Below are 12,178 nucleotides of genomic sequence, written 5' to 3' on the forward strand. Positions count from 1 at the left end.
CACCAGTTATAGTTAGCTGAACATTTTACTCATACAAAACCATTGAAATTCCCACGTTATAGTTAGTTGGACTCACTATAACTCGCGTGCCCGCAATCCACTGCTGATGATGTCACACATTACATCATTCATGGCATGGTCAGTGACATCACTGATGACATCACTGATGACATCTCAAATGACATCACTGAGGTGTAAAACTATAACTACCTAATATATTTTTATATATCCACTGAGAACTTGGAAACTTTTATGCATACATTTGTTTCCTTGTATTTGGCATATGTGACTAAAGAATCATATGAAGATTGCCGAGTGAGAGTAGGTGTGCTTGCTATTTATCTCAGCTGGAATGCCAGAAACCGGTCCTCGGAAGCTTGTTTCCGGTCCAGGAAAGACATGGCTTGGCAGTTCGGGCTGGACTGTTCCCAGGATGTTCCCATGAGGCACAGGGTCAGACTGATTTGCATATAGCCATGGCTGAACTGGGGTGGCAGAGTGGGCTAAAGAACGGTGATGGATTAAACCCAGATCTTTTGACTGGGTGTGAGTGTTTGATTGATTCAGATGCTCCGTCCATCACCACCCCCTTTTGTACTGCTTTTTATCGCAAGCATTCAAATCCCCATATTTATGTAGTAGGTCCCTTCTCTAGTACCATCTCTCAGAATACTCATGTAAGGTAATCCAGGGCAAGGCATGATCCATGTCCTGCAACTATGGATGTTTTACAAGACTGTATGGAAAGTGTAGGCTGGCTAGTTCCAGCAGCATTTCAGTGAATATTAGTAAAGGACTTTCAAATTCAAAAGCTTTATTCAACAGCATTGTCATAAAAGCATTAACGCCCTAACCTATACATCAGTAAATACTATTCTAAAATACAATCACATTTTTAAAACACACATTAAATTCAAAACGCTGATGAATCATGACTAAAAGGAACGCATTTACTTCTAAAAACTCAAGTTCACTACACATGATTAATTATAATCTACATAAAATCACGTTACATTTCCTCTAACACCACTAGCTAAAGTGCGAGCGCGAATGATCCATGCCCATCCCAGGTATTTTGCTACTGCAATTGCTAAAGGAGGGGAGCTGTTTGATTCCAAAATTCTAAGTGCTTCCTGGCACCTACTTGTCCCTAGTTTCTGACACGCTGGTTTTAACCACCCCCTTCTTGGAGAAGCATAAAGAAGACAGACAAACAGAAATTGCGAGATGTCCTCAACCAAGTCTTTGCAATGGTTGCATATATTAACATTGCTAGGCAACCACTTTTGTGTGAAAGCGTTAAGGGGCAAACTACCAGCTCTAAATTGGAAGTACAACTTTCTATCCATAGGTTTTGTAATAAAATCCCAGTATAGTTCACAAAATGGAGTAAATTTGATTTCCAAATACCGGGATGTTAACATGGAATGTGGGTTAGAGGTCAAAACAGATTGCAAAGTCATATCCCAGTAAAAAATTTTCACAATCTCCTTTGATGGAAAGGCAGTTGGGTCAGTATTAGTCCATAAATGGTCTAGATGGAGTTTTGTTAATAGGTTCCGGATCTCGTTGAGCCATGTTATTGTATGGAACCGATCCTTCTTAATAATGTCCATGAGGGCGGAGGCATAATGACCTAGCTCCGGCGTTGACATTATTCGTCTCCAGAATAGTAATGGGCGCAGTCGAGCCAGGTCCTCAATCTTTTTCCTCCCCAGGTCATACAACAGGGGGATTGTTGGTGTGCTCTGTGGAACGCCAACCAGACATCGCAAAAACTTGTTCTCAGCAGTAGACAAAATATTCAAGTTGGCCAAACCCCACAACTCAGAGCCATACAAACAGGCACTTAGCACCTTCATACTATAAATCTCTAACACAGGATGGATAGGTTTGGTTAATGAAGATTTATGTTTAAGTACTAGGGCCCCTGCTAGTTGATGGAACTTTAAAACTGATAAGTCAATATGGGACTTCCATTTCATATTGCCCTGTAGGGAGATACCAAGATAAGTAAAAGCCTCCACCTGTTCTAAGGCAGCCCCATTAAAAGTTATTGTGCCCCTAAATGGCTTTGCTGGATTCGTACTCATAAACTTAGTCTTTGAAGTGTTTAACTCCAAGCCCCGGATCTGGCAGAAATCCCCGAAAGCATTAATTGCCTTCTGGAGGCCACTAGGAGTTCGTAATACCAGCAACGTGTCATCAGCAAACATTAATACTGGTACACGAACCCCGTCCAGTATTGGGGCATCAGTAGGGGATTTCTTCAGGTAGTCCACTATGCCATTGATATATAATGAAAATAAGGTGGGAGCCAGGACGCATCCCTGTCTAACCCCATGCTCTACAGGGAAAGAATCAGTCACCTCGCCCTGGGCCCCCCACCTGATCCTAGCGTAGTTATTTTCATGCATGCGGACTAGCAATGTCAATAGTTCGGGGCTGATACCAATTTCCGCGAGGACACTCCACAATTTTTGTCGCGGGATTAAGTCGAATGCTGACTTTAGGTCAACAAATACAGTATACAATGGACCATTGATCAAGGTCACATTTCTCCAGTATAAAGTTAGAAAATAAAAGACCTGGTCAATAGAACTTGTTAGGGGGCGGAAACCGGCTTGGAAGGGGCAGAGAACATCCTTCTCATCTATCCAAGCTTGTAGTTTGTTTTGTATCAGTCGACCCATCAATTTTTGTGCAGAATCGATAAGACTGATGGGTCTGTAGTTGCTTGGGAGTGTCTTATCACCTTTTTTGAAGACTGGGATGATCTCCGCACCCTTCCATGAATTGGGAATGAAAGCTCCATGGGCGATGGAATTTGCTAGCCAGACAAAGTATTGGCACCATGAAGCCCGGTCGCTTAAGAATACATCGGCCGGTATTCCGTCCATTCCTGGCGCTCTCCCCACAGACACCCCATCCAACGCTATGTTTACATCACCCAAGGTAAACACTTCGCCTTTGAAGGAGACCATCGGGGGAGGTAGGTAATGGCCTGGGTCCAGATTACATGCATATTGTGGCTTAAAGAAGTCTATCCATAAGTTCTTTGCAACGTTGTTTTGTGGACGCTCTGCTACCCCCCGTCCCATTTTACGATTGCCCAAAACTCGTTTTGCTTATTAGCTGCACATGCTGATTTGAGGTCAAGCCAGTGATTTTCGTCCCAGAGCTTTTTCGCTTTGGTTTGTGCTTTTCTGTAGACATCCCTGGCCTTCCTCACTCCTTCACTGTTTTGACTCCTTAACTCAAGACTAAGTTTCTGAGGTGCTCTTCTGCATGTTTGATCATACCACCCCTGTTTAGTGGGTGATTTTACCACTTTTTTTTGGCCTACTGGTTTTAGAAAGAAGCCCTGAATTTTAGAAAAAAACTCAGAGTGTGCCTCCTCCATAAATCTGGAGAAGTTGGGTTCGGTACAATGTTCTTTCATAATGTTAATCTCAGAGACAACTAACTTCCTTAGATCTTCTAACATCTCTGGCTCTCTATCAGTCTACCCCACCTTACATGGCATTGGTTATTTGTGGAGATAATATCCAAAGTCACTGTGCCCCTTCCCGGGCTTGAAGCTGGCACCTCCTGGTTAAATTGTATGCTCAAACATAGTGGGTTATGGTCACTCTCTAATCTAGATGCAATGCTCATATCTACCAGCCTGTGCCAATCCCTCACATCCACTAGGATATAATCTATTCTGCTTTTTGCCCTTCCATTATCGAATGTATGGACACCCCGTCGTTCAGACGGGGTGCGCCCATTAGCTGCTCTTAAGCCCCTTGCTGAGCACAAGCTCTTGATTTGAATTGCTACCTCAGACCATCTCTTGACAAATGACAGGTCCAACTGGGGAATTCCCCGTTTATTGTCCTCTTCTAAGGACATTTCAGCGTCCTCCGAGCCCAAAGGTTCGAAGGTCGTATTCATGTCTCCACCCAACAAGATAGAAAGATGAGATGGAAGGAGGTCAAGATCATTATCAAGTGCTGTTATTACCTCTGAGGTTTTTCCCCCTGCAACTCCCCTAGCATATATGTTATAAATGGCCATCTCTTGGCCATTGGCCCAGGTGATCGTAATTGACAATATGTCACTATTATTGAGGGATCTTTCCTGGATATTACAATGCAAAGATTGGCGCACCCAGATAATCAATCCCCCTGGTGGCCGCCCTTTGGGGTTCTTTTTTGCTGGGACATAAAAATTTAGGAAACCATGCCGATAGACTGGGTTCACTGCCCAGGTTTCCTGAAACATAATTATGTCATGGTGCTCTATGAATTCACACCATTCTGGGGAAATCATTTTGTTAGAGATACCAGCAAGGTTCCATGATAGGAGGTTTAGACTTCTATTATCTGGTATAGCTATATCCTGAGACGGCACTACATTTTGCCTACTGGATACTAGGCCAAAATTAGATAATAACCTGCGTGTCCTGTTGCTACTGGGATTATTAGAAGTAGATTCGAGGATCCCATCAATGTTTTCCGGAACTCTATGCACAGAATGTACATCCGCGTGTCGTTTCTCTTTGCTACCAAGCAGGACAGGCTCATTGGCCCTTTTCTCGACACTACTTGACCTAGTATTTGTGAGGCTGACTGAATTGTAATGAGCTGCAGCTTCTGTCCCATGAAGTCAGTCGCACTCATTGAGATCTGATAGAGCTGAGAATCTATTTTCAAGGGACACACCCCAACTATTTTGTGGACCAATCGTATTTCCCTTTTTTGACACAGTGTTACATTTGGTTCTTAGGATTGTAGGATTCAAGATGTTACCTCGTCTGGCATAGAAAAAATCTAATGTTAAAGGGATGATCTCAGCGGTTCGGCGTTGGGGAGGATATATATTTGACAGAATGTTTGGCAGAACTACCAGATCTGTAAAGTGCAGCACCACGCAGTCCCCCCTGAATTTTTTATGGCCACCCCCAATCCATTCCACTCTCCTTGCCTTCACTATCTCTTCTGCCAACTCATGCATACCCCCGGGTGAGAATGCCATGTTTTGAGATAGCCAGTGCAGGGCCTTACTCATTAGGGAGGGTGTATTTTCTATTTGCCCAGGTTTCAAATAAGGGACATTGGCCAAAACCAACACTAAAGGGGAGGCCTCCACAATTAGCTCTACTGGGCCCTTCTCTGCCCTGAAATCTCCATTCTTGTCCCTTTGGCCTGATCCTGGGGGTACCCTATTTTCTAGATCCTGACCCCCTCCCCCCGAATGAGTAGTCACTGTTGGGAGGGGAGATACATTCTCAGTTTACCCCAGGCAGGAAACTGTTGGGACCTTTTCGGTTTCTACTCTAGATGCTACTTGAGTGGGGGTATTTGCCACCTCTTCTAATGTCTTCTGTAAGAGCCCCCCTAATCTATGCACCTCCTCTGTAAGATGGTCAATTTTTGCCAGGAGAGGTTTTGTAATGGTCTTAATCTTAGTATCTAGGATATTTACTCATTTCTTGAGCTGGTCATCATCCAGGAGTATTTTTCCCCCATTTAGACCCCTTTCATCTACTTCCCTATTGGGGGGTGGGGTATCTAGTCTTTTCTTGCTTGAGCGTAACCCACCACGTTTGGGGAGGCCCTTGTCCCCCCCTCTAGCACCTCTAGGAGCTGGAACCGGTGCCGCGGGCTCGTCCTCTAATAACCCTAACTCTTCTTCATGTGTATTCTCTGTGTCCGACTCTGCTAAGGCCACTATTAACTGTGTTAATGTATTATTATCGTGCTGATCCTGCAAGAAAACCTCATTGCTATCATCTGGCTCGGGTGTTTCGACAAGCATATTTTCTACCATAGACAATGAAGGGGATGAGCTCAAGCCCAGTGAAGATCTTCTATCATTGTTAATTTTGGCAACCACCTGAACGAGATAGTTGACGAGGGTGTTTACTGCTAAGGGGGTTTTTGACTTTGACATGCTACACAAACACAGTAGGTGACCTTTTCCCCAAGTGACACACTAGATAGTAAGCAAAAGAGAAAATGGGACAATGTGTCGCGCTAATGTTAGAGAGCAATACTCCAAGGGTTCCACAATAATAACTAATAGCAACAACGACAACTCACGGCTAATATTTTGGGCAGCGTTCTTGGCCCAGTCCAGTCTCTGCCAGTCTCGGACTGTCTCAGACTGTCCCGCCCTTGTCCCTGGCTTCTCCCGGGCTTCTCCCGCGCGCTCCCGTGCAGCGGGGTGCAGCAGTTCCTAATAACGGAAGGAGGTGGCTGGGGGGCGGGCAAACAGGGAGAGCGTCCAGGTGCAGGTGATGAGCACACAGGGACTCCTGGGAAATGGAGTCCCTGTCCTGGCGCTCGCAGCCCTGCTGCTCTACTCTATGCCCTTAGTCGCCTGGTGTTGTAGCCTCGGTACAATGTTCAATGCCCCAGCAAGATCAGCGATGCGGGACCCGCGCAGCGGGTACCGCGAGGTTCTGAGGTTGTGGAAACGGAAAAGCAGCAGCCAAATGGAACTCTCCACAGCGTCTTTCAGCACAAACGGTAAGGCGTCTCCCAGCAATGCAAGAGCAGGCAAGCACTTTTCACTCGGCGGTCGGGGGGCGGGGCAAACAGGGAGAGCGTCCAGGTGCAGGTGATGAGCACGCAGGGACTCCTGGGAAATGGAGTCCCTGTCCTGGCGCTCGCAGCCCTGCTGCTCTACTCTATGCCCTTAGTCGCCTGGTGTTGTGGCCTCGGTACAATGTTCAATGCCCCAGCAAGATCAGCGATGCGGGACCCGCGCAGCAGGTACCGCGAGGTTCTGAAGTTGTGGAAACGGAAAAGCAGCAGCCAAATGGAACTCTCCACAGCGACTTTCAGCGCAAACGGTAAGGCGTCTCCCAGCAATGCAAGAGCAGGCAAGCACTTTTCACTCGGTGGACGGGGGGCGGGGCAAACAGGGAGAGCGTCCAGGTGCAGGTGATGGGCACGCTGGGACTCCTGGGAAATGGAGTCCCTGTCCTGGCGCTCGCAGCCCTGCTGCTCTACTCTATGCCCTTAGTCGCCAGGTGTTGTAGCCTCGGTACAATGTTCAATGCCCCAGTAAGATCAGCGATGCGGGACCTGCGCAGCGGGTACCGCGAGGTTCTGAGGTTGTGGAAACAGAAAAGCAGCAGCCAAATAGAACTCTCCACAGCGTCTTTCAGCACAAACGGCAAGGCGTCTCCCAAAGGACTTTCACTTCAGGCAGAACATAGATACACCTAATCTAACAACATTTAAAGAATAATTGTTAAGCCTTCTTTCAGTAGAGGTTCTAACATTCAGTCAAATTTATCATGTGTACACTTAACAAGATCCTACAGAAAAATCAAGGACAGAGATTAGACAACCAATGACTTTGCAAGGTCACACTCATCTGGAAACAAAATGATCCCAGTTGTCAAGCACAAGGCCCAATCCAAAGAGGCTACTCAGCTGGGGACTGGCCACTAAGCAGTACGAAAGCCGGACCCTCTCTCCAAGAATCAATCAATCATATAACTTTGATGAGGCTAGTAGGCTGGACCTCTTGAAAAAGCCCTTTGACCCTCCCCCTTTTTTAACACTACATTAAAACATGCCAGATGGTTATTCAGTGCAAGCAAGAACTTGAGAGCTTCTTTATGAGTTTTAGTATTCTGTGCAACAAACAATGGTTTCCAATAGTAACGCCTAAACTGAGAGTAGAATTTGCAATACAGCATAAAGTGCAATGTGATTTGTTTACTAATAACGTCTCATGTACAAGGGGTCTCTTATGAGGGGCAGGACCTCATGATAGGGAAAGCAACCAAATAGTGCACAATTCCAAGTCTATACCTGGATAAGATGAAATGGTGCTGAGAGCTGGTAACATGAGGTAAATAGTTTTGGGTTCCTTCCTCCAGCTCAAGAGACATGTAAAGCGCTACTGTTGGCTTCAACTTCTCAATACCCACCGGATGTTCAGTTCTATCTTGTTGAAAAACAACCTTAATGCTTTTCTTGGATAGGGATAACACCTGAAGTTGGTTGGACCACACTGTTAAGTTAAATAGAGAGCTAAAAGAAGAATGTATATATACTGACAAAGGAATCTTCTAAAAACACTAATTATCCTGAAAATGTGAAACACGACTTCAGTTATAAATTAAACTTTTTTCTACGACTCTCCACCTTATCCAGTTCCACCATATGCAGCTCAGTGGCACACTTCGGAATGTTATTTCACAATCCTGTGTGAATAGTCTCTGTTAGATTTATGAGTAGTTCGAAATAAATATTTTCTGTTCGGGCACTTTTAAATTTCTTGCCTACTTGTCTTGTCCTTCTTGCTGCCAGAGCCCTGGGAAGCTGACAAAATGAGTAGGGCACCCTTTGACAAGCTGCATTCCAAAGAAACAGTATTGTCATTGAGTAAATGTGTAACCTGTTTCTCTTGAATTTTATCCACATGTCATCTGAAACGGTTGTCCCTGCAAGAAACAGGGTAAAGGTATTCACACAGAAACCAAAAGGAATCTGGAACCAGCAATCCAGAGATACGATATCATGCGATGAGAGAATTATGGTAAGATCCTGTTCCCACACCTGTTGCAAAACCTGGCAACCAATGAGTCCTGATTCACAAAGATAACCCACACTTTTGAGCAAGTTTATTATTTTTCAGTATTCACAAGCTGCACTTTTGTAGTAACGTACAGTTTTGAAGTAAGTCCAGTACTACACGTGGCCATCCACTGACACTGCAACACCCTCCCACACAACTTGAAGAAGGTAGGGACTTCCAAGTTAATACAAAGTGCCTTTGTAGGTTTTGGGTGCACCCTTATACAACAACACCCAAGATGGCCACCTAAGCCATGTGACTGTGTGAAGTTAGGCAAAACTTCTTGTGGAACCACTAAGTCACTACCAATGTTCCTGATGCAAGGAGGGATGGCAAGGCCACTAACTTTCCTGTGGAGGATTACTTGCAGAGACAACGACATGATCTCTCAGGAGAGGTCAGGCTGAAATATAGGCATCCATTCCAATATATCTTGAGGGTCAGGGAGGGCAGATGCAGGGGTAGAACACAAAACACAATAGATGCTCTTCTAAACACCTACAGTCAGTAGGTAACAGATCATTCTAAAATAATTACAAATACATTTTAATTCAGTCCTGAATCTAAGAGTTACAGTTAGTCAACATTATCCCAAAACAAAGTCAATTACATTTTCACAACAAGTCCAAAAGCTAGTTGAGACTACATTATGAAAGCAATGGTTACATCTAGGAAGCCATTATATGTCCCAGAATAAGCGTATGGATTGGTTATTTTTCCATAGCAAACCCTCACATTTAGCAATCAAATTCTATAAAGCACACTGAAATTCCTAAATGGTAATTTTCCCATGCTTCTCTAAAAATGGCTCCCTATAGGAGCAGCAGATGTTGACCTACAATGTGCTTCCCATTGCTTACCTAGTTAAAAAGAGTGTCTAGCTTGGTGAAGTGATAGATGGCTTTTAGGCTAGTATTATACAATACTTGCTTTATTGCTATTACTCACAGAATTTCCTTTAAAGACCAAAAAAGTCATTGACATTCTAGAGTTCAATAAACACTCTGAACCCACAGCCTTCTCCCTTCTTTTATTGCTGCTGTTCCCTAAAATAAATGTCAGAACTTTTCCTGTTTGAATGTGCCCTTGTGTATGCTTATTGTTTATAGGAAGTCTTTCATGAATCATTGTTTTAGGAATAATATTCTGTTTACTGAGGGACGTGTTTTTTACTGAGTATATGAATTGGTAAACAAAACAGTCAACAGTTTAAGGAAAATTGAGTTTGTAGGATTCGTTGATGTTTTACTACTGCTTTGTAAGCACCCATTTTATTTCCTTCTCCCATGTCTGTGTGCACCTGATGGACTGTAGCTCTTCTCTCTAGTGTGGATACAACTGAAATAGTAACATAAAGTTCACTCATCAGTCAGTGTTGGACTTTTGTTTTTTACTTTGTTAAAAACAAAAACCAGTCTCCCGTATAATATATATTTTTTAAAGCGCTTACCTGCTGCTGCTCTATTGGCCACCATATACAGATTCCTCTGCGCCCGGCTTGCACACTGCAGGCTCCTAGACACCAATCAATATGTTGATCTCATCAGAGCAGCACCGTGGTTCATCTGAGCAGGTTTGTTTGACACTGGTACATGTCCAAGGAGCTTGTGCCTCTACTCCACCCAGCTGTTCAACACAGCTTGGGTGGAAAGAGATCAGAGTGTGCATGATGGTTTGGACAACCGGCCAAACCGTCATGCGCACTTACAATGTGCACTACTCCTCCCCCTGGTATCATTATGGCCCCTCCCTAGACTTGGCTGTCTTTAGCGGATAGAAAAATAAAATTATTATAAAATGGTTTTACTATCATTTTATTTTTCCCATTTCTATCTGCTGCCTGCCACTCAGCGGCGGATGGTGATTGTCTTCCATCATAGGGGAGGAGCAGCTGTTGCTTTGCACACCTCTATGATCCACTGAAAGGCACTGTGAGTAACTCGCACTGGGTTTTGTCTAAACTTCAGAGCTCTCAATCTTGCCCCCTCATGAACAACTCACAACCTCAACTCACTCAGGTGGCTCATTTCATAGTATAGACTATACAAAAGTCATATGTTGCATGAAAACAATTACTTACCCACACTATATTTGAAAAAGTAATGTCTTTTATGGAATGCAAGATGAAGTAAAATGTGAAACATTGGAAAAGCACTAAGTCCAAGACAACAAAAACTTTCCTTAGATAAAGGGGCACTCAGCGATGATAGTGTTATTAGATCTCTATGCAGCATTCAACATCATCTCCCACTTGATCTTAATTCCAAGACTGAAGGAGATAGGTGTCGGTGCGAAGGCCCGGAAATGGCTTAAGAATTTCCTGAATGAGCGCACCCATGCGGTACAGTTGGAGTATTTCTGCTCTCGAACTCTAGTCTTGGACAGGGGGGGTGCCACAAGGGTCTTCAGAGAGTAATAAAATCATTTGGTTTAGAGGTAATCTCCGATGCACATGACATCTAACCTGCCATTCCAATGGGACATAATCCTGACTCTACCAAATATAGATTCGGTGACTTTATGGATAAGATTACCTCTTGGATGCAGTCCAACTATCTCCAACTAAACGCAAGCAAAACAAAGATTGTACTCTTTGGAAAAGCCCATTTTGTGTTCGGCTGACTGGTGGCCTCAGGGTTTGGGCCTAGTTCCCTCCCCAAGAACAACTGTAAGAAACCTGGGAATCTTGGTAAATGAAAACCTTTCCATGATGGAATATGTGAATGCCATCGCAGGCTCCTGGTGTGGAGTAATTTGCCTTCTCTAAAAGGTTTTCCAGAAGCTATAACTGTAGACAAGGAAATCCCCTATACTAGGCCGTCATTATCAGCCATCTAGACTATGGTAACGTGCTAATGGTTGCCATGAAGGAAGGACTATTTCCAATCTCCAGGTGGCTCAAAATACTGTGGCACGACTAATTGGTCATCTTCCGCCTAGCTCACCCTCATAACCCATTCTCAGAACCCTTCATTGGTTTTCCATAAAAAGCATGCTGTGTTTTAACTCCTTTGTTTGGCCCATGAAGACCTATACAGAAATGGGCCTCCTTATCTGCAGGGTAAACTGCAATGGGATACCACCATTGGTGTCTTAGATCCAGTGGGAAACTCCATTTACAACCTGTGTGTATGTTCACCACCAGGTATGTGGGTGTTTATTTTCACATGTATCATGCACTGGAATCTGCTTCCACTGCATCTACGTCCATGTATGGATTTTAAACAGTTCAAAAAAACTCTTAAGACCTGGCTCTTCTAGTCTCTGATTTTCTTTTTCACTTTGGGCCTATAGAACCTTTAGAGCTGCAATAGTGCTGAGAGACCCCATGTAGGGTAAAGCATGCGTGTTATAAGCCAGCCTAACATTACAAAATGTGAAAACCTTATCAATTTTTTGAGCCATTATTGAGAAATCAATACGTCCTTTAACTAATATATTTAAGCGCATAAATATAGAGCCTTATAGGGAGCCATTTTCAACTTAAATCCCTGATTGCAGTTATAACGGCATGCTACATATGTAAGCTTCAAGTGTTGTGTAGTAGACTTATCTTTCAACTGCACAGGATAATACTCAGAATGCAGTACTCATC

General features: G+C 43.9%; 1 protein-coding gene across 1 annotated transcript in view; it reads left to right on the forward strand.

The window, feature by feature from the left end:
• The first annotated feature begins 6,415 nt into the window (after nucleotides 1-6,415).
• The window catches only part of LOC144828037 (uncharacterized), a 112,745-nt gene continuing 106,982 nt past the window's right edge, over nucleotides 6,416-12,178 (forward strand). The window contains exon 1 of the mRNA XM_078686174.1: nucleotides 6,416-6,515. Coding sequence (XP_078542300.1) covers nucleotides 6,416-6,515 — 100 coding nt within the window. The remainder of the gene's footprint in view (nucleotides 6,516-12,178) is intronic.

This window comes from Lissotriton helveticus, chromosome 4_1, assembly GCF_964261635.1.
Source record: "Lissotriton helveticus chromosome 4_1, aLisHel1.1, whole genome shotgun sequence".
Lineage (NCBI taxonomy): Eukaryota > Metazoa > Chordata > Amphibia > Caudata > Salamandridae > Lissotriton > Lissotriton helveticus.